Source organism: Cavia porcellus, unplaced genomic scaffold (assembly GCF_034190915.1).
Source record: "Cavia porcellus strain 051 isolate PalLab524CR breed Dunkin Hartley unplaced genomic scaffold, mCavPor4.1 scaffold_7, whole genome shotgun sequence".
NCBI lineage: Eukaryota > Metazoa > Chordata > Mammalia > Rodentia > Caviidae > Cavia > Cavia porcellus.
Window position 1 is genome coordinate 56,220,195 of NW_026947490.1, and position 27,855 is coordinate 56,248,049.

At 44.7% G+C, this 27,855-nt stretch overlaps 2 protein-coding genes across 6 annotated transcripts in view; one reads left to right on the forward strand and one right to left on the reverse strand.

Moving 5' to 3' along the window:
- The first annotated feature begins 1,046 nt into the window (after positions 1–1,046).
- Atp1b1 (ATPase Na+/K+ transporting subunit beta 1) lies at positions 1,047–21,392 on the forward strand. The gene is given in 6 exon segments (NM_001172917.1): positions 1,047–1,399; positions 5,452–5,580; positions 16,035–16,190; positions 17,784–17,968; positions 19,911–20,000; positions 20,937–21,392. Coding segments are annotated over 6 exon segments (921 nt in total). The 5' UTR covers positions 1,047–1,302; the 3' UTR covers positions 21,201–21,392.
- A 795-nt stretch (positions 21,393–22,187) lies between these two features.
- Positions 22,188–27,855, reverse strand: part of Nme7 (NME/NM23 family member 7) — a 226,127-nt gene continuing 220,459 nt past the window's right edge. For all 5 annotated transcript variants that reach the window (XM_063253631.1, XM_063253632.1, XM_063253630.1 and 2 more), the window contains one exon: positions 22,188–22,473. Coding sequence is in view for 1 of the 5 variants with exons in the window: in XM_013151230.3 (XP_013006684.2) it covers positions 22,441–22,473 (33 nt within the window). In the remaining 4 variants the exon portion in view is untranslated. The remainder of the gene's footprint in view (positions 22,474–27,855) is intronic.

Genomic DNA, 27,855 nt, shown 5'->3' on the forward strand with positions numbered 1-27,855 from the left:
CCCTGACCACGGGGTCAGGTTTTCTCTGTAGCGGCTTGAGCGTGCCCAGGTTTTCTGCCGTGTCATTGCCTGGGTGTACTTATGAGGCTGCTCCTGTCTCCCTGGAGGCCCTGGAAGCACTAGAGTGGCTTCTCTAGGACGCAGGGTAAAGGTCAGGAAGGGTACTGCGTTACAGGTCGGCTGAGCCACGTCTGGCCCTAAGAGCTCAGTCCTCCCATGTGCACTGAGGCCCCGGTGTAGGACGCTGGTCGGTGGTCAGACCTCCTGTCAAGGGGCAGAAAGACCTGCCAAGGAGCACACCGGGGCCACCCAGGGAGGGGAGTGCCAGAGGCTAACCCCAGGGAGGCACTGTCTCAGGTTATCATTGTCCTGGACCTCAACCGGCTCCGCTAGGACGACTCTGGGAGGGCCCTCCGGAGCCCTACGCCAGCGCTGGGTGGGTCTGGCAGCGGTCCCGCTCGAGGTGGCTCAGACCGCACACAGAAGCAGTGCGCAACCAGGACAGCCGGCAGCCGGGCGGGCCTGGACCTAGAGGGTGGGCCGGAACTGCGGCGGGGGCGGGGGCGGCAGGTGCTGGATCGGCCGGTGCTGGGGTGACCTTGTCCCAGCCGGGCTGATGAGTGGGCCTCCAGCCAGGGCACGAGGGAGGTAAGAGGGCAGGCTGGAGGGGAGGAGAGGGCTCCCCTCTTCTTCGCCCCGCCCGCCTCTGCCCCTCCTCCGCCCCTCCGGATGCCCCAGCCGCTCCTCCAGCAGCCAGCACTCTCCTGCCGCCCTCTCACCATCTACCGGAGCCTTTGTGCTGGGCCCGCGTCCCGCCCCCTGGAGACCAGGCTCCGCCCCGCGCTGGCGATTGGTCATCGTGCAGCTGGTGGGCGGGCCCCGCGCAGAGGCGCGGTATATGTAGAGGTGGGGCGTGCGCCCTCAGCCACCTTCTAAGCTCTTGGCCGGTGCGTGCGCGTGCTGGGCCTGCAGTCCACCGCTCTGTCCGTCTGTCGGTCTCGCCCACTGTCGCTTGCCCCTGGTGCGTCCCTACTGAAGCAGCGGAAGGCGGAGACCCCCCGCGCGCGTCCCGGGCTACAGCGGCAGCGGCGGGTCCGCGAGACCCCGAGCCCCGCGGGCGAGAGCGTGCGTGGCGCGCACCGCAGTCGCAGTCGGCGCGGCCGGTCCCGCCCCGGTCCCGCCCCGGCCGGCGCGCGCGTCGCGCACTCGGGCTTCGGGCACCGCAGCGCGGCGTGAGCCTGCGGAGAGCCCGCCGGGGACGCCCGAGCTGCGTGTCTGCCTTTGCAGCCGCCGACCGCCACCATGGCCCGCGGGAAAGCCAAGGAGGAGGGCAGCTGGAAGAAGTTTATCTGGAACTCGGAGAAGAAGGAGTTCCTGGGCCGAACCGGCGGCAGCTGGTGTAAGTGCCGGGTTGGGGCGCGGGCTGGGTCCCCAGGCGGGGGGCGCCGGGCGGAGCGCCGCCGTGGGCACCGCCGCGGTCGGGTCTCTTTCTGTGCATCCGAGCCATTCCCTTCCAGGAAAGCTCAGGCTCCAGGAGATTAGGTCTGTCCCCCTGTCTGGCCACATCCCGGGTCCTTTCAAACGTGAGGTTTGTAGCTGCAAGGGAAAGCTTTAGAGGTAGTCGGGTGGGATGTAGGCGAGGCTGTGGGCCGTAGCATCTTTCTTGTCGTCACACGTAGGTACCTGGGAGGGAGCAAGGACAGGGAACGGGAGGAGGGATCCATGCACACTGCGGCGTTCCACGGCCACGACTGGAGTCATCACAGCCCAGAGAAATGGCCCAGAAGTGGACCCGGCAAGCTCCCTATCCAGGCTCCTGCCTGAGTTTAAGCCTTGGCCAGAAATATGTCCAAGTTTGATTGTTTTTCAAGGTCTCTGTGGACAGGTGCATCCCAGTAGCTTGGTTTGATGACAGGGATTAGTGTAATAGATATTGTACATGGCACAAATACAGAAACAGCAGGTTTTAGGAGATTTTCTACAGCCTGTTGCTTGGTTGGATGGACTCCCCCACCCCATTGAAAATTAGATACCTGACTGAATTTTTGCCACTCCACAGCCCGGAAGGGTGCCTTTTTTTTTAAAGGTCATTTTGAAGGGCACAAGAGTTGTAGGCAAATCCCTGAGTCGTGACTGCAGAAGGGAGAGAAAACTCCCCCATGCTGCACCGCTGCCCCTCCCCCTCCATCATCATCATCATCACCACCACCACCACCACCACCACCACCTCTGCAGTCCATAAGGGAACCCTGAAAGAGGGCCTCTGCAGTATTTCTGTCTGTTAGGATCTGTGGGAATCAGTAGAAGAATGAGTCAGGGAAATAGTACTTGGCTGACATTTTGAAATGCAAGAAGCTGGAATATATGATTTTTGTAAAGAAAAAAATTGCTCCCTGTAGTGAGTCTCTCAAGGCTGAAAAGTGAAGGGTTAATAATGCATCACACTTCAAGGTTAGGCAAGGTGAAACCTCCCTGGCATTCCTGGGAGGCACAGGTATCCCTGAGCCATGAGAAAGAGAGTTTGTAGTGTAATGGCCTTTTATTTCCTTTTTTTTTTTTTGAGGAGTGAGATTTTGATCTCTGTTTCGGGCACAAGGGCTCCCTGTGCTTCCTTGATATGGAAGGGAAACTCTGAAGCACTGTGAGGTGTGCAGGGTGCAAAGCTCCTGGCCTAGGCCATTGCCTAGCAACTCCTTGCAACTTGAGCAAGGCCCAGGGGAGCACTGCGGAACAGGGCCTCCTACCTGGGTCAGCTGGGGCTTCTGTCCCTAGTGGTCTGACCTGCTCTAGGTTTGAGGGGCAGTGGCTGCATGAACTCCGGGCACGTTGTGAAATTTGCCCTCTAGTATTTTTCCCCATCGTAAATGTATTTCTTTCCTCATTCCAATTCCATGTTTCTTCTAAAGATAATATTTGCTTTAGAGGGTAAGGCAGCATGGACAGCTTGTTCTTTAAGCCAAGATTTAATGGAACAGCACCTTCGCGACTAGGAGAGAGTTAATGCCTGTCTTGATGTCATATCATGCAGGGTACCAACACACTGATTTGCGAGTGCAGATGTCTCTTCCATTTTCCAAGGTGCAGGTGCTGGACTAAAACTGCAGGTTTTCATTTTGTGCTAACATGTCTGCTCCTTTCTGGCAATGTGAGGCTTGAGAGAGCCTCTCCTAGGCAGAGGAAGTAGCTGAGATGGCTGTCTTATGGGGATAAAATGCCCTTTTGCCATCTCTGGGCCCAACACAGATGCCCTTGGGATGAGGGCAAAATGCCCTTGGCTCAGTTTTGCTTATAGGTAGGTTTTTTCCTTAAACCAAGATGGATGCAGGAAACTCAGGCCTGTCACCTGGTGGAGAAATCACAACATACAAATCACTCTGTGCTTTCTACCTTTTTATTAAGCTAATACAAGCATTGGTGGGTTTTATATTTACAAGTGGGCACAGATGCCTTTTTTCCCTGCTTATGACCTTTTGAAGGGTACAGTTTTTTCCTAATGGAAAACCTTTTTCACTTTACTAAGAAAGGAAGAAAAATTGCTTACAAGGGAAAGTCTGCTGCCCATCTACTCCATAATGCCACCCAGGTAGTCTCTGCTACTTATCCTCCAGCCAATTTTCTTTTTCTTTTTTGAAACAGCCCCCTGGTGGCCTGTGTCTGGGGGAGCCCACTCAGAGGCCTGCCACACCCGCTGCCAGGTGACCTCACAGAGTAACTGGGAGATTTTGCTAAATAACATTTTGGAGAGGAAAATTTCTGCCTTCTCTTAGGGTGTCCAGTAGGCAGAATGGAAAGGCTGTGCATTCTTGAGTTTAGTCGGTGTGCTTGCAAAATGGCTTATTTTTCTGTTGCTCTGTTTGTATTTTAAATGGTAGCATCAACTGTGGAGCTTCCTGTGATGTTAGAAGTAGGATTTAGAGTCCGAGGACTGCACGTAGAAACCTTGGAGTTATTAGAAGAAACAAATGTGATTGAAGCTAAAAAGAGGAGAGTGGGAAGGAAGAGACTGTGGAGGGCTATGGAGCTCTCTTGCTGACTGTGTTATACCAACTCTTGCACCTCTTCAGGGCATTCACTGGAAAAATTTTCCAGATCGCTTGACGTCACAGCCTTGCCATTTGCCTACTGCTGCCTGGTTACAGTATGCAGCACTTAACCCTTGTTCTGCTGCAGGGAGCCCTCAAGCTGGGCAGCTCTTTAGCTCTGCGATATGGTTATGCAACCTTTCAGTCTGCCTTATCTTGGCTTTTGCCTTTGCCCTTTTCTTTGTTCTTTAATAGAGGAGAAAAAGGATTATTCATAATCACTTTTGTGGAGCCTTTTCTGTGTTTCGTTTGTTTTTAACAACTCCATAGCATGATCATCCTGAACTATTCCTGATTGGAGAGTGGGCTTTTGGATGCATGGGGGGAGCCACTTGATGAATTTCCACAGTCTGGTGCTGACCCTCCACCCCTGCATCCAACTCCTTACAGTGTATTTTCTTTTTAGTAATAGCTTTTTGTTCTGTGGCTTTGCCTTAAAGACTCTGGTGTTGAATGCATGAGACAAGGATCTTTTTGGAAGTAATCTAAGTCTGTTTTGTGCAATTTTGTGTCTAAGTCCATACCTTACAGTAGGTTGTTCCCACTTTTGCATTCACGTCAGGTTGTTCGGCCAGCAGGACTGCCAGGCGGTGCCTAGTACAGTGTGTTACTCTAGCTAATCTGGGACCTAATCCTGGTGAACCAGTAACTGATAGCTCATTTTAGTTCTTGGACTCCCTCCCCCCGCCATTTACAACTGCTTCATCCTCTGCTCTGTTACTCTTTGAACTATGAAAAAAAGCAAATGCTGGACATCAAGTCAATCATGACTCAGGAGATGAAATGAGAACTGTGAAGGGCCAGCTTTATGTATGATTTCCTTTTGTTTGCCTGTTTATCATCCCACCCCCCTGCCAAGAAAAAGAAAATGTGCCCAGCCAGTTACACACATTAGAGGTAGAGTGGTAACGCAGTAACAGAGGAAAGCAGGTTTCTCTGCATTCACTGCTCTCTCATCTGTCCTGGCATAAAAACTCTCAAGCACTTAAGCAAATGGAGAAGCAGAAGAGCCCGATTGCAGTATTTAATGTCAAGGGATAAGCAAGGAAGACGTGTCTCCAGGGACTGTGTTGTTATATTTTAACTGTATTGCGTAAGCACTCAAACATGGCTTTAGGGTTTTCCTGGTGATCCTCTTGTTTTCGTTTTGGCTTTTTAGGGAGTAAATGTATTTCCAACAGAATCTCGGTTGTAGTTGAACCTTTCTCCACCTCCAGCCTCCTAACAAGAGTGAGGTTCACTCTCCTGATCAGTGCAGGCAGGGGATGTACTGCAGGGCGGGGTGGGGGAGTCGGTTCCTCCCGGGGAAGGTTAGGCTTTCCTTGTGCTCCTGTGACTCCGTCATGCCTGTGCTTGTCTGTTCTCATAGTTAAGATCCTCCTGTTCTACGTGATATTTTATGGCTGCCTGGCTGGCATCTTCATCGGAACCATCCAGGTGATGCTGCTGACCATCAGCGAACTGAAACCAACCTACCAGGACCGGGTGGCCCCGCCAGGTGAGTCCACAGAAACAGGCTTTATTCTTTCAGAGGTAGAGGGGCTGTCCTTGTTTTCAATTGAGAAGACGAAAGAAAAAAAAAAAAAAAACCTTTGAAAATTGTTCCATAATACAGTTTTCAACCCAGCATGGAAAAATAGGAATTTATCTCTGCTGCAGCCATATCTCCTGCCCGCATTGCAGGCTGAGCTCCTGGGGTTGGAGTCGTCTTATTTACACAACTCTGGAGTGAGGGTGACAGGGCAGTCCTTGCCCCTTCCTGCCTCTCACCAGCTCTGTGATGAAGCACATCTGCCCCGAGACTTGAGAGGCCCCGGGGTCTCTGGGCCTGTTGCCCCGAAGGCATGATCCCTTAGGATCACCAAAGGGACCTTCCTGGCTCTCAGTGCCACACCTCACTCTCCAAGGGGCTGGCTCAGGTGAATCCTGTAGAAAAGACAGTCCCATTTTGAAAGGTTAACACGTTTTTAGAGATGACTAGAAGCACTGAGACAGGCCAGCTGTGCCCAGGGAGAGGAGCCCGGACTGCAGGGGTTCCACCTGCTATTGACTTGTGGTTTGACCTTGAACAAAGTCAGGCTCTGTGCTTCTCCGTATTTACATCTGTATGTCTGACAAACCCTGTTTATTGGCTTTGTCACCAGCTTAGCAGTTTTAGCTACTTCTGTTAGCTCTAAAAAGTTAAAGACCAGGAAGTAAATGCACACTGCAGCCAGGTATGGAGTCCAGAACTTTGTGAGGCACAGGCAGGAGGATCACAAGTTTGAGCCTAACCTGGACAGCTTAGTGGCTGAGCAAGACCCTGTCTTAAAATTAAAAAGAAAAAAAAAAAAAAAAAGATAGAGCTTTGTGTGAAGACCTTGGGTTTAATCCTTAGTAATCCTTTTCCCAAAAGAGGAAAATACAAACCTCCACAGGAGTCCCCTGCTGTGATTTGAGTGTCCACACCAGTCATACAATGTATGGAAGGCCCACTCCCTTGTCCCTATTTGAACTCTTGTAAAAATTGTCTGGAGGATTTAGAAAGGGGAAGTGTTGCATGACTTCCATTTTCCCTTCTGAGGATGACCTTGAGGTTGCTGGAGAGGAGGTGGCTGTGATTTATTCCTCTCTGGATTTCCCTGTGGCAGTAGTTTAATGACAGCTCTATGAAGGCGACAGTGTTAAGGCCACATGCATGGAATTGCGGCCGAAGTCAGGTGCCACTCCGTGTTGGAGATTCTTGCAGCTGCCCCTGGGTGTGGGAAAGAAAAAGTCTTTAGACAATGGAGATGGCAATACTGTCTTTGGTTCTAAGTCAAATAGTCTTAGGCTGTAAGAAAAACCTCAAATATTGCCCAGGAAATTGAGATAGGACGTGGAAAAATAAAACATAAATGTGTAAAGTGACATAAGCTTGCTTCATAATCTAGTTTCTAAAAGCAATTTCCCCCTAAAAAGTGGATCTTTGGAAGGGTGGAAGCAAGGATTCTGATGTACAGAGAAAATAAGATTCTTAAATAAATGTGTTTGCATGGGCTTCTGTGATAATCATAATTTGTCCTTTCGATCATAATTTGTCATTTTGTGTCCTCTTCCATTAAAATTTTTACAGTTGTGTTAGTAATAGTAATCTTGATCTTTTGTTTTTGTTTTGCCACTTAAAAGTTATTCTTCAGTCATATTTTAGTTATAATTCTTTAACTCAGAGCCACTGATGACTGTAAAGTCAAACATTTTCTTTCATTTCCAGATTTTAAAACAATGTTCTTGTGCTTGCTTAGGCAGCACATATATAATAAAACAATGATCCTTTATAAACTTGTGAGATTCAGCCTTTAATAAAATAACAGATTTTCTCCATATTCTTTAATGAAAGGGAAATTTCTCCTCTAAAAACATATAGCTCAAGTATCCACTGTTGAAAATAAGAACTTACAGATAACCTTGCCTTGACCATCTGAGGTGCCCTATCTCTTCCAACACCCCCCTTCCTTCCAGCCTCCCTTCCCAAAAGACATGTTCTTAGTCCCTATATTTAGTGTTCTCTCAGCAGCTGGGCCGATCTGACAAACCCTCACTTCTCCAGTGGAATGCCTGTGGCTCATCTTGGAAATATGCACTCCTGTCCTTTGGTCTGAGTCACAGGAGAAGTCTTCAGTCCCACTCCCTCCCTGCTGTCTGCTCTGGGTTCTATCTCCATAACATCCCAGGGTTTTCCTTCTCTTATCCATTGCATTGTCAGGAGAGCCTGCCAAGTGATGTGACATTCATTTGCTGATGATGGTAATCTTCAACTAGGTTAGCCAGTGCTAGCCGCTGAGTATGGCCTTTGGCTGGTTCCTGATCCTGCTGGACAATTCCTTAAGTGTGCACACTGAACAAATGCATGGAAGAAGATCTCAACAATTTTTTTTGCTTCAGTTTACTGTCTCTAAGCTTCCATTTTATGATGGTAACTCCCCCTGATGATTAAGGGAGATGTTAAGTATATAAACAAATACTACTTTATGCTGACCATTATTACCTAAGGGTAGCTATCAAAAGCAGTCTCTTAACTTCTAGCCCTACGCTTCCCCTAAAAATAGCAGTTTCTTTTTTTCTGGATATGGGGAATTTTCAGACTGTGAACGTTGGTGATGCAGCAGGGATATGGCATCAATGAACCTTAGTTCCCATGCAAAGTGCTTGGAAACATTGGATTAGGAAGCACATTGGAAAAGAACTTTGAGTGACTGTAACTCACATGGTATTTGTCCCATAATATCTCCCTTGAGGACCTGGGCTGTTGGCAGTTGTCAGGCTGTCAGCCAGAAGAGGTCTCAGAACGTCTGCTGCGGTGGTCACAGCCTCTTGTCTTTCTGTGCATGCAGCTGGATCTGGGGTGAGGTGGGCTGGGCAGACGCGCACACCCACACACCTACCCTTGCTTCCCTCCCCAAGCACCCAGGCTCACTCAGCACTCATCGGCGCCCTTGCTGCCTGGCCAGCGCTGTCCTAGAAGACACCCCCCCACCCTGCACCCCTCCCTCCACCTGCTTGGACTCACTTAGGTGATTGTGTCAGTCCCTGGGTGGGGGATTCCCGCTTCCTGCTAAGCAGGTGTGATGTGCCTTGTCAGGTGAGGGTGGGGACAGATCTCATTTCAGAAGGGTCACACTCCCCGCACAGTGGCGACCAGAGTGCCGCAGGTAGAGCAGCCTGAACAAAGACCAAGAGCCTGCGCTAATAGCACGTTTTCCGTTTCAGCACATGTGAAAGGGAGAGACCTAATCTCCAGGGCATTAGGGTCAAGCCTGTACATCTCAGCCCACTTTTAAGTAAGACTCCTGAGAAGTCATTATGACAATCTCAGAAAAACTTACTTTTTCCCAAACTTCATTTTATTTGGCATTTTTCTCCATTCAGGTTTCTTTGTTTTTGTTTTGTTTATCTTTCTTTTCTTTTCTTCCTTTGTTTTTTTTTTTTGTTTTGTTTTTTTTTCAGTATTGGGAATCGAATCCAACCTCATGCTTGCCAGGCAGGCACTGAGCCACTGAGCTAAATCCCCAGCCCTTTTTGTTCTTGTTTTGAGACAGGGTCTTCTATGTATGTAGGCTTCACTTTGTAGCCTAGGAAGGCCTGACCTTAAGGCAGTCTTCCTGCCCTCGCCGAGTGCTGGGATTATAGGCATGTGCCATCACGCCTGGACTCTCACTCAGGTCTTGAAAGAAAGATTAGAAACATTAGGAGTGATTATTTCAAGGTCCTACAAAGGTGTTTTTCTGCTGTCTCCTGCCAGAATGAATTGATGGGTAATCTCAGTGACAGATACGCAGGTCTGACTGCTTTTCTGCTCCCGCCTTCAGCTGCATCTTGCTAACCTCTTCCCAGGTTTTAGGCTATGGATGAGTTAGCATAGGTGCCAGTGTTGGTTTCCAGAAGCTGCTGTCGCCTGTGGTTTGGGAAAGGTCTTAGAGCAAGGAACTCTGGCTTCCATAACTCAATGCCGTCGTAGCTATTCCATTCTGAAGACAAGGATGCAACTCATAAGTCATCTGCTGGGTATGTGGGAAGCCTAATGAATAACTTAAATTGCCTCCCAGAAATCTGGCTTGGTGGTACATGCCAGCCATCCCAGCACTGGGGAGGCTGAGGCAGGAGGATTGTCGACTTGAGCCCAACCTGGGCTACATAGCTAGACCCTGCCTCCAAAAAAAAAAAAAAAAAAAAAGAGGGGGCGGGTCTTGGAGCTGCATAAATTTGGGTCTCACTCTGTGTTCTCATTTGGAGATGACTAAGCAGAGCAGAGACCGCTGAGTGGTACCAGGTGACTAACTCAGGAATGATAAGGGTGTGTGTGTAAAGCTTCCTTGGTGATATTTTCCGCACTCAACCAAGGATAGGCCTCTAGCTTAGAGGGTGGCAGTGAGAACATTAGCCTCACACTTGTTATTTTAGGACATTAGTAACTTCACAGGTGTTACATTTTGAACCTACACAGATATGCTGTATTCCCATTCTTTTATCTTGAACAAAAATGCGTTATTGTAAGAAAATAGGATTTATGTGTTTGTGTTTTTCCGTTATGATAGGAACAAACGCATTATGAGCCATACAGTGTCACACACAATGTTCCTGTCAAACTGTATGTGCTTTAAAGACCTGAGCATCAAAATTAAATAATTCTTCCTTTGCTCTCTTGAAGATAAGTACAAATACGTGACTGTAAAAAAAGGTGGGATGATAGTGTAATTCTTTAAGTGGAGAAAGACCCTTGATCTTAGGGAGGAGGAAAGATTTCTGTGCACCTAGGACTCTTAAATACTTAACTAGGCAGCAGAGGCACTTGGTCGATTCTTTGAGATTTCTCAGTGGGAACAAAATGCAGGGTATAGATGTCATCCTGCCTGAAGACGGCAGTGGTTATTCCCGGGAGTCACAGGCTAACCCTGAGCAGAAGGGGTGGGTTAGAGGAAAGTCGCTCCCAGAAAACACAAAGGCATTTTTTTCCTGTGTTCTCAGTTTCAGTATTTTTTAGGTAGGTTGATACTAATCTACAGATGTAATATAAAATGAAAATTACGAAACAAGATCAAGAAATAGCGTGTACAGAGTAGCATTAAAAGGGTGTGTGTGTGTGTGTGTGTGTGTGTGTGTGTGTGTGTGATTTAAGTCATGCTCCCCTCCCTGATTTTTTTAGTAATGAGAAATCGCTTTGTGCCATTGGATGTGAGGGGGCCGTGTGACGAGGGTGTAGTGTAAGTGTTACTTTGCCTGCTGTACCCTCCTTCGTCAGATGGGTGCCTCCTGGAAGTTCCTGTGGAAAACTACACCTATTTAGAGGCCTGGGCTGGTGATTCATCTGCTGTATTAAATGACAGGTACAAGCAGCTGTGCTTTGGGATTCATTTGCGTAACCGCTCCAAGGTTAAAAGGGCTGCGTGTTGGTTTAAATACTTCCAACGCCCAGCAGATGGAGAAATGAGAACCTGGCTAGTTGGAAAGAAAATACTTCTTAATGAAAAGTCTCTGTCTGCGGTCTTTCCTTTCTTTCCCTTACTCTTTGTCTTACCTGTTCTCCCCTCTGCAGTGAGTACCAACCTAAGCATGGTGGGTGGAGAGTGTTTTCCCTGCTTGCTTCTCAGAGGAAGTAGGGGCACCGAGGAAAGGCGGTTACTTAGCTCCGAAACGCAAGTGCAAAACCGAAGGGGTTTTTGTTTGTTTGCTTCTAAACTCCAAATCTTACGTAGATTTGAAAAGGAAATACAAGAAGTACTGAAATTTCAGTGAATGTGCATTCGAGGTTGAAATGGGAGGACCACTTAAGTTCAGGAGTTCAAGACCAGCCTGCACGATGTAGTGAGAGCTCATATTAACAAACAAACACGTGTGTAAATAGAGAGCTGGGCCTGTTTTATGTAAACTCAAATTCAGAAGGGTGGTGAGGCAAAAGCATAGATTTGTTTCCTGGAATATAATTTGAAATCACAAGTCCGTGATTGGGCATTCTGCTGTCTTTGGCTTCTGAGAGTTACCGTGGCAAACAAAGCTCACCCTTGTTACAAGGTATTACTAGCAACTCTAAGAAATGGGCAGCAGAGGGGGACGAGCCTGGTATACCCAGCCTAGTGTGTGAGCTCCTGAGGACAGTGCCAGTCTGGATCACCCTGGGGAACTGTTACAGTTGAGGAATTTGAATGTGGATTTGAAGTAATAAAGATGCCAAGTCAAATCCTGCTCCTTTTTATCACCTCCTGTGGTCTGATAAAAACATAGTAAATGATATGCAGGGTATAGGCATCATTTCAAGGCTCTTTTCTTCATTGCCTCTTATATTTTTATTGCTGTAGAGAAATCCCTTTGAAGGAAACAGATCTCCCTAATGTTTGGGAAGAGATCTCAGCAGTCTGTACTAATCAAGGTAGTCCAAGCAGAATGGGCCAGGGGGGTGATCTCTGTGGCTTCCAGGAGAAAGTCACAGGCCTTCCTGCCCTGCGTGAAAAAATGGCCAGGGGCAGAGATGGTAGTTGTAAGATGGAAGAAGGAGACAAGCCAGAGAGGCCATGGCCCTCGGTGATGGTCTCCTGCACGTCTTCTGTGCATACAGTAGATGTGTGTGCTCCCTCGTGAGTGTTTGCAGAGCATGTTGTACAGCCTAAAGCCAAGGCATTTGTAGCTTTCTGAAACAATGTTTGAATCACAAATTGGGTATCTTAAAAAAGTGGCCACTATGGCTTACATGGCTGCCTTTTAAGACCCTCAGAGAATGCACCAAACGACATGAGCCTGTGGAATAGGGCAAGCATGGCTGAGCAGCTGGACACCCTCTGCCAACCTTCTGTTCCCCTTGAAATGGAACGGCCAAGGGAGACTGGCCTCAGCCTCATCCGGCTGGGCAGGTCACAGGAGCAGAAGACTCCATGCTTCACTGTCCTTTCCCCACCTCTCTTAGAATTGCCAGTCAGTGGAATACAGTCAGGATTCTTGCCGTAGTGACATACAGACTTGGCTGGGCTTGTGTCCTGAGCTGTGGAGGATTTGGGCTTTGGGTAGAAATCACCTCCTTTGTGGGTCAGTGGTAGCCCTGCCTGTAACCCTAACCCCTGTCCTTCCCACAAATCTGATCGCAGGTGACACATGACAGGTGCCACTGAGAAGGCTGGGAGCTTAGCGTCATCGTGGCTGCTGGGCTCCTGAAATGTGCTGCGCCAGAGGAGCTGATGTTTGTGGCTTTCCAGGCCTAGGGAAGCAGAGTCCCTCATGACCCCATAACCCCACCACCTTCCTACTCTCTCCTTTTCTCCCTGGCTGCATCTGATAAGTGACATCACTCTTCATCCACACATCAAAGCAGTACCGCTAGTGGACCAAAGAGAGCATGCAGAACGGCCACAGGAGACATATGATACCCTGCTGTTAATCATGAGCTCTCAGTGTGACCTTCTCAGGTCACTTTCCTGTTTTCCTGTGTATCTCGTGCTGGGCTCTTTGAGTCTTGGTAGTTTGGTTTTTTTTTTTATCACCTGCTCTGCCGATGGCCCACAGCTTGCATACCTGTCACTCCCACACTGACAGTCAGCTAGGGAGTTTGCTCTGAGGTTTCTAACATCTGATCTCCTTCCTTATTCACCTGCTTAGCCACCTGGCCCTCTTCTCTTTCCCTTCAGCCGTGCTTCAGTCTGGCCACTCCTGCCTGACAGGTGCAGTGTTTGTTGTCTCTGACTTGCCCCTGGCCTCTTGAGCAGGCTCTATCCTTCCTCCTGACTCCAGGGTTCTCTAGGCAAACTCTGTTCTCCTGAGTTATGATGAACCCTGGCTCTGGGCCTTGCCCTGGAACTGTCTCCAGGTCTACACAGGTCACCTTGACTGAAGTGTCTTATTTACAGTTCTGGCCAGGATGACCAGTGACCAGCCCAGCTGCCTTTTGTATGTCAAGGGTAGGCCTATTTCCCACTGCTGTTGGTGGAAGCTGTTTTCAGGGGAGTTTGGATGTCTCTGATTTTTACTGTATTGCTTTGTTGCACTACCCATGATTACAACAGGTAGCTTTATAACTTCACATGCACAGGGATTATTCAGGATATATTTAAATTACTTTACACATAGGAACAATTTTCCATGGTTTGTGAACTTTGTAAAATGTGATAACCTTTATGTATGTTAAACTGAAGGGTATTTTTTTTAATGAGCCACTTCCCTGTAGACTAATTTCCAACATAATTGACATATTCTTCAAATTCTACTTCATCTTTATTTTTGAGATGATTCTTGTTTGACAGGCTCTCACTGTTAGTTCAGTGTGGCCTCGAATTCATTGTGTATCCCAGACTGGCCTTGAATTACAGCAATCCTCCTGCCTCACTCTCCTGAGTGTGGGATGATAGGTGTACACCATCACACTTGGCTCACTTTTTGAAATGATTCTTGGCCTCACTTCTTAAGTCTTTGCTCAGCTCTCCACTCACACAGTCCTTGTCTTCGTCTCTGTCACCTCTATTTCTCTGGAACACCGTGACCTTGGGAAAGCTTGCTGTATTTAATCACTTTGGAAGCTCAAAGCTGTCCTCAGTCACTGGAAAAAAAGCAACAGCCATGTGGTCCATCTCCAGCCCAACAAATGGTGCTGTGGATCCCTGGTTAATACACTCTGGTTACCACTTCCCCCTCAGTCATGTGATTATCTTCATATCTGTGTCACATTTTTCCCACTCTTGGATTCAGGTTCTGAGAGTAGTGATTCTAAACCAAGGGCATGTAGAGATCTCACTGTGCTTGCAGGAGGGAGCCTCCTGTCAGTGCTGGGAAGTGAAGGTTGCAGACCTGGCCTGGGGGCTGTGAGGCTCCTGTGAGCAGCCATGAGTGAGAATGCTGCAGGGCGCAGTGGGGCGGGGGGGGGGGGGCGCGGACCAGGACACACAGGTGGCATGTGGAGGCCGGGCATGGTGGTCCACGCCTGTAATCCAGCACTCCCAGCTCTCAGGAAGTTGAGGCAAAGGATCTCTGTGAGTTTGATGCCAGTCTGGGTTGCATAGCAAGATCTTGTCTCCAAACAAAATCTATGACATGTGTTTCAAGAAAAAAAAACTTGAAACACTAAAAATGCCATTCATCCCCTCAAAACTCTCTTCCTCATTTTGAAGGCACTTACCCTATCTTATTGCCGCTCTCTGGAGCAGTTCTGGAAGTCCTTTTTCCTGAGTATCTTTTCATGACTGACTCTATGTCCTGAGTCGATTGAAAAGTGTATGGCAGTTTCTGGCAAGCAAAACATACCTGCGCATCCTCACTCACCCTGTTTCCCAGACCTGGCTCTTGTGTAAAGTGAAAATCACCATGAATAATAAACACTTTGAGTTGATCTGGGACATCAGGCAGCTGTAACAGTTCCGCTAAAGTCACGCAGGAAAGAGGACTTCCTGAACTGCTTCAGAAATTGGCAAGAATGGTGGGCTGAGTGTGGTTGAGGGAGGGGAATTAATGGCAGTGTTTTTTTACTGTAATAAATTTTTTAAAAAATTCAAAGATTCCACATGCTTTTGGATCACCCCTCATAGCTACTAACCAGGAGTTAGCAAGAGCCAGTGACCTTCTGGGTCCTATATAGTGGTCAGATTTGGGAATAGGGTTTGAATCAGGTTGCCAGATGCAGCGGATAAAAGTAACAGGATGCCAGCTTGAATTTCAGATAAACAGTGAACATTTTTGGTATTAATAGATCCCTGTGAAGTTTAGTGTATTAATAGATCCCTGTGAAGTTTGTCCAAAGTTGATGTTTTATAGGTCACCTTGCATTTTACCTGGCAGTCTAAGAATGCAGTTGTGATCAGCACTCTTCCAGAACAATGCTGTGCAGTATCCCAGTACCCATTTAGATTCTACAGATTACAATTTACAAAGTGAAAACTCCCAGCACACATTTTTGCTCAGACTTTTGAACTGCTACCTGCACCTATATCTCAAACTATTCAGTTTAGGCTCAAAGATGTAACAGAGGTTATGAGAGCTAAAGAAATTTCTGAGGGCATTTGGAATCTAGGGCATTTGGAATGGTTATAAATCCACTGAGCTGAACTACAAAGAAAGACTGCTCACAGACTGTATGTCAGCAGGGGGAAGCCACCTGTAGGTATTGTTAACTAGAGCACTCATTCTTAAAAAACACATGCACACCAAGGAGTTAGGAAAGGTAGTATGTTTAGGAAAACTGCATACATGGGGGCCACCACCTGCTCTTGTTTTTATTCATGAAATAGAGGTAATGCCTACTGTGAGGGGAAGAATTTGAATGGTATATGATAGCAAGGCATTGTCATACTTACATATTTAATATAAATGTCATGGAGTGATTTGACAAGAGAGGCAGACATTTAACCTGTGTCTTTAGGTCAGATCGCAAAGTGTATGTTTTAAGTCTTGCTTTTAATATTAAATAGTTGCAATTGACTTCCCGCAAATGATTTCTTCTGTGTCTTCGTAATGTTCTCTGTGTAGGACTAACACAGATTCCTCAGATCCAAAAGACTGAAATTTCCTTTCGTCCTGCTGATCCCAAGAGCTATGAGGCCTATGTGCTGAACATATATAGGTTCCTGGAAAAGTACAAAGATGCGGCCCAGAAGGATGACATGATTTTCGAAGATTGTGGCAGTAAGTAAACTCTCGTAGATGCCTGTGGCTAGTTTGTCTTTCTAATTAATTCCTCTTTTCCATTTCTGTTTGTTGTTTAATGATCGAGGGATACTCCAGAAGCAATCAAAAGATTAAACTCTGGCCATTTTAAGAAGATACATTTAGGTTTTTTTGGAAAAGTATTAAACTTTATAAATACTCCTAGACACTATTGATACCCAAAGGCCACAGGTACAGTTTTTATTTCTTATACTCACCAAGAAGTATAACTGCTTATTTCCAAATCTTGCCCTGTTTAAAAGCTGTCCCTGCCAGGAGGTACACAGGCCCCTTGCTTACCTGCTGACCCGTGTAATCAGCTGCACCACATGGATACCGATGGAGCAGTTGTACTCAGGGTTTATTTTATATTGTGGGTCCCATTTGGACCTGTTGCACAGCTGAGCATTGTGGATTAGCTGGATTATGAAAGACAGAAAATGGATCTGGGGGCTGGCTGTGCGGTAGGAGTGAGAGGCCGTGGGTTGTACTATTAAGTAATTGACACGGATGCACTTACAGTTCTCCTCTGTTACCTGGAGAGTGAATTTCCCAGGTGTGTTCTCATAACTCCAAAAAAATTTCTCATTTTCAGATCTAGGTGATAGCAGCTTATATGGAAGACTGGTATTTGGTCATACTATTGGGTGAATTGCCATTTTTAAGTCATTTTGGAAAGATAAGGAAAGTAAGGATACGTTTTCATTGTGAATTTTTCTTACAGAATTTAAACAAGATTTCACCTTACTTGGTAGTAGTTTAAAAAGCCCAGAAGGTAGCAAGGGAGGATCACCTCATAGGATTAAATTGAAGCATCTACTATTTGAAGGGAAAATAGTAAACTTTAAGAAATATATATTAAAAGAGTAATTATAATAAATTATGAATGTCAGTATCCAAAATAGATATTTAAATACTTGCATTATTTGCCTGAAAAGTGTTACATTTTAACTTGAAAGTCTGTGTTTTATGAATTCTGGATTTTATATGAGGTGTGAATTAAAAATACTAAAATAGCATTTGGTTGAGTGCTTTCAAAGGCAAATATCCAAATCAAAAAATTTTAAAAAATGAACTTTGAATTTTGGATGAAATGCAACCCCCCCCCCAAAAAAAGGATTCTATTCCCCCTTTCACTGTTTAACATGCATTAGGGGCATGACTTCAGGAAATTTTAACCAAAAAACTTTCAGTTTCAAAATATTTACGGTCTTTTTAATTTGCTCTAATTTTCATGCCCCTGTTACTGAGCTAAGCCAGTGATGCTCTGTGTAAATGATGCTGCTTATGAAACAGCTGATCCAGGTTCCCTTCAGTCTTTCCAATAGCTGAGTAGTCCATTATTTAGAGGAAGAAAAATATTATCAGAGACCAAATGTGGGTTCCTAGGTCCAGGTGCTGTGCAGCTTTGATGTGTGACTGTTCCAGCTATTGCCTTTGGTAAAGTAGCTTTTCACTCTCGGTAGAGAGACGAGAGTTGGTTCCTGTGACCAAGGACAAAGTTCTTTTTCCTTTCTCAGTGGTGCTTAGGGCAGTAACAATGCAATATAAAAATGTCATTTATGTTTTCAGCTGTGCCTAGTGAACCCAAAGAACGAGGAGACTTTAACCATGAACGGGGTGAGCGTAAGGTCTGCAGGTTCAAACTTGAATGGCTGGGAAACTGCTCTGGACAGAATGATGATAGTTACGGCTACAGAGACGGCAAACCCTGCATCATCATAAAGCTCAACCGAGTTCTGGGCTTCAAACCAAAGGCAAGTCATGTTTTTAGCAACAGGGTTCAGCTGAGCAGCTGACATTCTGGGTGAAGTACTTGATTGACTTGAAAAGACAATATACATATAAAGAAGCCTTAAAGTATATTAATGCCAGTTTTGGAAGCCAGTCAGTAGAATAACATCAACATTTTTGTGTTTGACCTGAAATTCTTAAAGAGTTTAAGGTAGGATTCTCATTTTCTAAAGTTATAGAAATTCTGAATGGCAAAGCCAAATTTTGAAGTGAGCCTGAGGTCCTGTCTCAGTACTTCCGCTTAGCACCCAAGTAACAGTTTCGATGGCATGGAAACTCTAAACGTAAAACTAGAAAAGAATATTGTTAAATTTAAAGATCTGGATTGGGCTTGCCTGGCTTGTCCACAGTGCTGGATTCAAAAGAAAATCTCCTGGGTGTCCAGTCGTATTCTGGTTTTAGGCCTCTGGGAGCCATGCAGGTATATTAAACTATTACCTAGTAAAATAGGAAGAAAAGGTTTTCTGAGTGATGATTTTATTGCATAAAACAAATTGAAAGTGTAGACTGAGCTTTAATACCCACAGCATATGCTAGTTTTCTGCAGCTTATAAGTGGTAAATAATACTGGAGATCACGGGGAAGTTCAAATTGCAGCTGCTCACCATTTTGTGAGAATAACTTAACTTTTTTAAGAGAAGAAAAATGTATTGGTGTTTTTCCTGCTTTTACAAAAGTGGCTATTTCATTCTCTCCAGATAATGACCTTTAAGCGTGGCTTCTGCCAGCCCATTTCCCCTCTAATCACGACGCGAGCAGTCATCATACTTAGGTTTTTAATTCTGATAGAGATTTTCTGCAGTACACTGAGTGCAAACTCATTTCATTTTTTTCTATAAAGAAAATAATACTTTATTTGTAATATAGTAGCTGCCAGCAAAATACCGATGTTATGTTCCAAAGAGAGAAAAAGATACAAGCATTCTGTGATGAGCCTTCGATTGACTGTTCACTAAAGCACATATTCTAATTCTGCACATTATGACTTAGCAGTTGAATTTTTGTCCATGATAAAAATATAATTTTGGTTGCCCCAACCTTGATGATTTGTAAAGGATGGAACTTTTAAAAGCCTGTAAATAAAATGAACACTTCCCTCTGCTTGTATTAAATAGTGATTATAACCAGTGTAAGAAATTGAGGTAGCTTGATAAAATGTGTATCAAAATGTTGGTGAAAAAATAATTTCTATTTCCTGTCATTTGTACTTTCAGTTATTTCCTAGGTGGGATTTTTAAATGCACAAAAAGAAAGCTACAATTATGGGGAAATTCAAAACTCTGCAGAAGTAAAAATACCTAAATTCTAGAGTTGATTTTCTTGTAAGACTAGGAGATCTACTCATTGTTGTAGGGTTGATCTACACATTGCTGTAGGGTTTAATGTTGGAAAGCCCAAGTTACCCGGAAGTCATTTCATTTGTGAATTTGAGCTTTTCTAGTCCCTTGTTTTCTAACAAATGAAGCTAATTTGTTTCTACAATGCTTATGACTCATATATTTTGAAAAGAAAAGCAGCGAGAGATGAAAACTTTCATTAAGCATGCATCAAAGCACCTTTATTGCCATCAGACACAAAAATGGTTCAGTGGGTATCAGATGGCTGGCTGGCTTTCCTGCAGAAATCAGTGTACTTCTCCACACAATTTTAATCTTCTTTCCATCCAGATTAGAAAATAATGGGGAAAAATGGTGAGAATCAGACCATACCTTAGTTGCAATGCTCAGAAAACCAGGGCACTCACTTTCCTTCAGACTCACAAGCTCGTTTTCTCGATGGGCTAACGGAGGCGTCCCCTTTCCTGTCCTGATGAGTTTTTATTATTTTGGTAGACTTATCATGATCAATATGTTTTTCTTTAACAACGATGTACATCTTACTGACCAAGCTGGGTTTTATCTGTAGCCTCCCAAGAATGACAGTTCGGAGACTGTGGAGATCTACTCCACGATGAAATACAACCCCTACGTTCTGCCGGTTCAGTGCACTGGCAAGGTAAGGCCAGCAGGGTGACTGAGGGCGGGCAGAGGTGGGGCGGGAGAGAAAGAGGGCATGAAGGCTGCTCTTCTAAGAAGGGGTAAAATTTTAACACTGCAAACAGCAATGTTGGCCTTGGGTATGAGTCTCAGAAAGTTAAGCTCTAACTATACTAGGTGAAACTTAAACTTCTTCAAAGGACAGAAAGATACAGCAAGAATAAAACTGCATATCAGTTTCTCCATTGGTATGAGAGACTCAAGCATCGAATTCAATCCATTGAAATAGTGAACTAACCTGCAGAAGTGCTTGTACCGACCTGCCATTTTTCTTCTTTTCTTTTTTTTTTCTTTCTTTTTTGATGAAGTCACATAAAAAGATATGGCTTTTCTAAAAAATCTTGGAAGGTTAAGGTAATAGTCAAGATGTTTTTAGCCTAGATCTAAAAGCAGATAGCTGATGACAGTTGTTTTGAGAGAAAACGCAGAATAAAAGGGAATCCCCAGTGCCAGTTTATGCTGACATCTGAAAAGGAACTGTGTAAGACATAATAGGCAAATAAACCTTTGGAGAGGGCGATGCTGGCATCAGTAGTGCCCAGTCAGCACTGAGAGTTCTTTCACTGTCAGCTTTCCCGCAAAGGAGGCCATGTTGGCCTTGAGAGATGCTCACTTGGTCTTTGCCTTAGTATCCCTATTTGCACTGTGAAAATAGCTTCCTGCTGTGACCATTTCTTAAGGCTGGTGGGGGTAGGCCAGATGGATGCCCTTCCTGAGGCACCCGATACCTACCGGAGTCTTCTAGCACCTGTGGTCCCTTACTTCTGAGAGCAGGCTGAGTGACACCTGTCAGGACAGCGTTTTTTCCCTCCAGCCGTAGCCTGCCACCTGCTCCCTGGGGTTGTGTCTTGTATGTACATGAACCATTAATCCTACGTTTCACTCTGGGTTTTAGCGAGAAGAAGATAAGGATAAAATTGGAAGTGTGGAATACTTTGGACTGGGCGGATACGCTGGGTTTCCTCTGCAGTATTATCCCTACTATGGCAAACTCCTGCAGCCCAAGTATCTGCAGCCCCTGCTGGCCGTGCAGTTCACCAACCTCACCACGGACACTGAAGTTCGCATTGAGTGTAAGGCGTACGGTGAGAACATTGGGTACAGTGAGAAAGACCGCTTTCAGGGACGCTTTGATGTAAAAATTGAAGTTAAGAGCTGATCACAAGCACAGATCCTCCCCTCTAGCCATTTAATAAGTTAAAAAATTACAAAAACAAAAACCTACTAGTCTTGAACAAACTGTCATACGTATGGGACCTACACTTAATCTATATGCTTTACACTAGCTTTCTGCATTTAATAGGTTAGAATGTAAATTTAAAGTGTAGCAATAGCAACAAAATATTTATTCTACTGTAAATGACAAAAGGAAAAATAAAAATTGAGCCTTGGGACGTGCCCATTTTTACTGTAAATTATGATTCCATAACTGACTTGTAGTAAGCAGTGTTTCCGGCCCCTAAGTATTGCTGCCTTGTGTATTTTGTTTAGTGTACAGTACAATAGGTGCATACTCCGGTCATTTTTCAAGCCATGTTTTATCATATCTGTTTTCTACTTTACGTGAGCAAGGTTTGCTGTCCAAGGTGTAAATATTCACTGGGAATAAAACTGGCATGGTACTTTTTTTTTTCTTTTTTTTTAAAAATCTGTTTTTTTGTTTGGCTTTTTCAAAGATAATGGCCCATCAATGAGCATTTTTAACACACACTCCACAGTCTTTCCCTGTGATGTTAGGTATTAACTTTGTTATTTTTTTTCTGGGGTTTGGGGGGTGGGCTGTCATGGGGGAACTGCCCTTTAAATTTTAAGTGACGCTACAGAAAAACACAAAAAAGGTGATGGGTTGTGTTGTGCTTCGTGCTGAATGCTGTCCTGACATCTCTTCCCTGGTCCTCCAGTGTGTCCTAAAGCTGTGTCTGAGATCTGGCTCCACCTGTCACTTAGGTTAGTGACAGGGCTAATTGGTTTGCTTTGTACATTTTTTTTCCTTTTTTCCATTCTCTGGAGGCATCACATGCTGGTGCTGTGTCTTTATGAATGTTTTAACCATTTTCATGGTGGAAGAATTTTATATTTATGCAGTTGTACAATTTTATTTTTTTCTGCAAGAAAAAGTGTAATGTATGAAATAAACCAAAGTCACTTGTTTGAAAATAAATCTTTATTTTGAACTTTATAAAAGCAATGCAGTACCCCATAGACTGGTGTTAAATGTTGTCTACAGTGCAAATCCATGTTCTAACATATGTAATAATTGCCAGGAGTACAGTGCTCTTGTTGATCTTGTATCAGTCAGGTTAAAACAATGGACAATAAAAGAATGAACACATTCCTCATGTCCACGATTCATTCTTGTCTAAACGCCCCAGTCTGTGACTTCTTTACTTCCTGTCCTGCTAATTATCCAAGATCTTGAAGAAGTACTGAACCTGAAAGTGAAACATACAATTTCATTAGTTCACAGGCCAGGAGCTGTGTCACCCTCTGGCCACTGGGCACCTAGGCACATCCCTTCCCAAAGAGAAGATGCGCTTCAAAGAGGCAGAGAAGCAAGGGGTCTTTAGTTTGAAGTTTGATTTTAGAAATATTAATTTTGTAAATCATGAAATTCTAGTTCTTGCTAGTGCCTCACTGGATGTGACTGTTTTAAAAAGAAAATATGCCGGGCATAGTGCCACCCAACTGTAATCCCAGCCCTGTGAGTTTGAAGCCATTGTAGGCTATATCGTGAGTCCAAGGCCAGCTCAGACTACACAGTAAGCCCTTGTCTTAAAAAAAAAATCAGAGTTGAAGTTCAATTTAAAAAATGAAAATAAGTTTGAAATTCAATAAATTAAAAGGTTTGAACTTTCTTACTTTTTGGTTCTGTTTGACCTAAATAAAAGTTTAGCTTTTGTATGAGAGAAGGTAAAAGCTTTCTGAAAAACATTTTCCAGGTTTAACAGAGCTGCTGATTTAATATTGCTTGACTCACATGGGAAATGCCCAAATTAAAATCATGGAATATTCCTGAAAATGGAAACCTTTCCCCAAGCTGTGTAGCCACAGCTCTGGCAGCTCCTTCCTGCCATCAGACATCCCGGTCCCCAGAAGTCCACGCAGAGTGAACAAGACATTAGACCAGGGCTGGTTCTGTAGTGCCGTAGCGGGTTTGAAAATCCGAGGAAAGCTTTGGTTCCCAACTGCTCTGCTTTTCTAATTCTGATTTGCCTCTCCTGTTTATTCTTAATTATTACCCAAGTCTGTTCTCTACAGCAGCAAACTGATGGTGAATTAATACCAAACTGACTCCATTGACTGAAAAGTAGAAAAGCAATTGTGTATAAAGTTCCTAGGCATTCTCAGTTATTGCAGAAATAACAAAATCCATAAACAGTCTCTTTCATGACATTAGGTCTCTCATGAAGGGACCAGGAAATAGAAGATGTTGCTTCTATAACAGAAGATCTTTTTTTGAAAACCAGCTCATTTTGCAGGGTAAATCAGCAATGAATCTTAAATGCATGGTAATCAGGACTAGGTCTGATACATTTGGAGGCTAATTTGCATTTGGAGACCACACAGAGGTCTTGACCTTGCAGAGGTTTTCATCTGTACTGTGCACTTTATATTTGAACCACCATGTATGAGTACACACATGGTTCTCTACCGACCTCTTCAGGTTCTCTCCAAATCTTGCTTCCCCTAACGTCTCTTAACTGTGTCAACCTATTTCCCAGCCATGATCGTTAGGGTCCTTTAATGGCTGGGAAAGTGGGAATGTAATCTGTGTAACATGACTTAACAGGTATTTATTGACTGCCTGCCATGACCCTGCTGTGTCAAGCACTCTTCTAATGTGAGGACTAAATCCATGGTACAAAGCTGATGAACCCACTTTTCCCCTGCAACTGACAGTTGAATGGTTAAGTACTTGGATATTTCTGCCATTCTGCTGCTGTACATTTTACCATGTCTTTTTTTCTATGATCAGTTTACTCCAACACATTCCTTAGCTTTGGGGGGAATGTCTGCCTCCTTTGGGGAGTTTTATCCCATTCAGGAAAGGGGTTTCACACAGTTTGAGCCACTTCTTCACACAAAGAGAATGGATTTTACAAAGGCAGTGTTTCTCAGAAGTGGGCTCAGTGCAACTCGGAATAAAAAGCACTGATTAAATGGAGAGAAGAAAGGATGCTCTCTTCCAGCCATCAGTTTCTCTGAGTGGAAATTACAAGATGGTGGTAGGTGTCTTCACCCCGGGTCCATCTCCTGAAAAAAGGCAGCTAGGGGTCTTTGGGCTAGAACCTTTGAGAAGCAATAGTATCTAGCTACAACCCAGTAACTTTTGTTTTCAGTGTACTTATTTCTCTGTTTAAGTATAGTCCGAGCTTTCCATTTATGGCAGAAAAATTAATTTGCTCATGTATAGCAGTAAATAAAATTTAAAACTATTACAGGTAGTACTTAAATATGGTAAAAATCATGAAAGTGATAAACAGCTGGCTAAAACTGAGAATTCTTTGCTTGAAAGTATATCATAAAAGAAGCCAAAGTGTTCAGCTCTGTATTTGTCTACACAAAATTTAATTGGAGCCCTATCACTTTTAAAATAGTCGCATTCCCTGTCTCCTTTAGCTTCACTTAATCCAGAACAGACTGCTCCAACTCTAAAGTCATTACAGTGATCCGAGGTGAAAGGCCCACATTCACAGTCCTCTCAAAGCTCAGTAGTAGCTCAAACTGGCTTTTTAAAGGATTGGTAACACTTCCATGTCTGTGTGTGCTTGGCCCACGGAACAGGACCATGTGGGGTTACCTTGCTGATTCAGAATGAAAGGCCCTGTGCATAGAGAGAAACTACCCAAGGGATATTCCAGGACAGTTTTAATCAAGTGAAGGGATCTTGGTTTCCAATTCCACAGAGAAAGCGAGGCTTTTTTTAAACACAGGGATAGCATTAACCAGGTATGTTATCTACAGCCCCCCTGGGTTTTACTCTGAGACAGATGACAAGAAGTAGAAAAAGCCTGTTTATTCTTCCCTTGCATAGCTCCCGCTGGCACCCATGTCTTACACGTGGTGAAGCAAAGGGGGCTGGGCCAAGGCAGGTATCTTGGTTTATGCTTTAATTCTGAACTTCTCTCCCAGAGACTCAGCATCAGTCTACAGTGTGGGATTAAAGAACTCACTAAACAGATACTCACTCTTACTGATTACAGAATCCAGCCATTTCATGAGTCCTATACTCTAAAAACAACAACACAAAAAAGGGGCCCATATTCTGATAAAACTCTTAACATTATCTCCAGGATGTCCCATGACAAAGCCTTTCTCATAAAGGGGTTTCATAGGATCAGGAGCTTATAGCCAGTCTTTGAAGGGCTACTGTTTCCAAGCAAATACACATTCCCTGAGTGTTGGCCCTACATACATCAGATAGGAGGTAGACAGGGGACTTGAAACCCAGCCACAGTATCCAGTACAGTCATCCCTGGGGCTGTCTTTTGGTTTGAGTCCCTCAACAATAAAAACGTTTCTTTTCTTTTTTTTTTTTTTTATCGGTACTGGGGATCGAACTCATGACTGCCTGCTTGCCAGGCAGGCGCTTATGCCGCTGAGCTAAATCCCCAGCCCTACCTTTTTTTAAAAATAACATTTCAATCCTGTGTATGAAATACCTTAATCTCCATGACTTGTCACAGGAATTTGTGATCATGAACTTGGCAAGTCATGGAGGCGCCTGGAACAGTCAGTCCTGCAAACATGGGATATAGGACCCAGAAGGACAAGGCACGGGGTCTGAATGAACCAGTGGCAAAGAGTGGGCCTTAGGTTCCAGTGACTGCAGAACAGCCTCTGGGAAGGGCGCAGACCATGCCAACTGACGCTTTGGGGCAGTCTACAGGAAACCATGGGAGATGGCCATGGCTACCTAAACCTTTGCCTCTTGCTGGCATTTCTTCTTTCCTTTCATTTGCAAACTTCTGAGCTACCCATGAGTTACCCAGTATTGACTATGAACTGGGAGGGCTGGAGAGGGGTTCCCAGATACACACGGTCCTATTCTCATAAATGTTTGCCTTTGCACTTTAAAAGGTTCTAAGCCAATGGTGGCAAACTTATGACACACAAGCCACAGTGGGCATACAGAGGCCTCTGTCAGCACTTGTGCCAAGTTGCCCCAGCAGCCAAACAGAGAGTAACGGTTGCTTTTCTAAACTAAAACCTCAGTATTCGAGTTTAACTGCAGTGTTGACATTGCGCACTAAATAAGCGGGTTTGGGGTTGCAGTTTGGGCACTTGGTTGCTGAAAGAATCCCCTCACAGGAGACTATTCTCATCTATAGTATATATACTTCCTTTTCCCCCTTCTGTCATTCACTTAACTAAAACCTCAACCACATCCCAGCTACAATAATTCAAAGATGAAACTTGACTCAGAAGCTCATGGTTGGGAAGAAACCTTGTGTGATCAAATAAAATCACTATAGTATGCTAAGACAAAAATGGAAATGACTGCAGAGACCCAAAATATTTCATAAAGAACATTTTCTTTTCCATTTTGGACTCTGTCTTTGCACTGAACTATATCCCTAGGCCTTTCTCATTTTTATTTTGAGATGGTCTCAAGTTGCCATGCTGGGGCTCAAACTAGCAATCTTCCTGCCTCAGCCCCCTCAGAGTGCTGGGATTACAGACATACCCATACTGGCTAATAGGATGCTGACTTTTAAATAAATGCATCTGTGTTTTCAACAGAAAATCAACTTTCAACTCACAGGGGTGCTAAGCCAGCTCAGGCTGAATGGGCCTACAACCTCTTCTGTCACACAGGACTACATACATGTTCAGGACAGCATGGCTTCTACTGTCACCATCTTGAAATCCATAATGAATTCTGAGCAAAAGGCACTACATTTTTATTTTGTACTAGCTCTGCTTCTAGCCAAGGGTCTCTGGGAGTGTTATCTTAGAATGGTCATCCTACTGGCTGAATGGAAGATGTGGTTGAAAAAGCTGCATTTACAGGAAATGACATGGGCAGGGCAGCTCTGGGAAGCTGCAGTTGAGGCAGCCACAGAAGATGGAGCCTCAGTGAGAAGAGCTGAGTTGGAGTGGAGGTGCTGCAAGCAGGACGCCCTGCATGGGTGAGCCTTGAGTCCTTCTTGAAGCTTTCTTTTCTAGGTGCTAGTGATTAAACGCAGGGCCTTGTACGTGCTAGGCAAGTGCTCTACCACTGAGCCACATCCCTCTCAGCACCTTTTGATTTTTAATTTTGAGGGAGTCTAAGTTGTCTCAGCCTCCTGAGTAGCTAGAGTCACTGTGCCTGACCTTACCAAGCCTTCATTGGATTCCCCTCTCCTGTTTGTCTTCCTTCTCCAAGTCCTTAGTCATTTTCAGCTCCCCAAATACTCAGAAGCGGACAGTTGTGAGCAAGAGGTGGGAGGGGGCAAGAAACCTATCATTCTTTGGAAACATTTGATACTTGATAAAAAGATAAAAAGTCTAAATTGACTTTACCTACTGTTACAGCAACCATGCCCCAAAAGCCCTGAGGCTGTATATTCCCACCACTCTATTTACATGCTGTTTAAAAAAAAGTGGAAATAACTCAGACATAAGAGTATTTCAAATATACCTATCTTCTCTGTAGGCTAGGAGGCTGTATTTGAAATGTTTGAAAACACAAAAATTTCACAATCAAAGGACTACACAATTCAGAATTCTGGAAACCCAAACATCTTCTTGATTCTTCTGAGTGGCACCCACTGATGAGAACAGCTGCCTCTTTACAGCTGGACCATAGTTACTCTTCAGCCCAGAGTAGA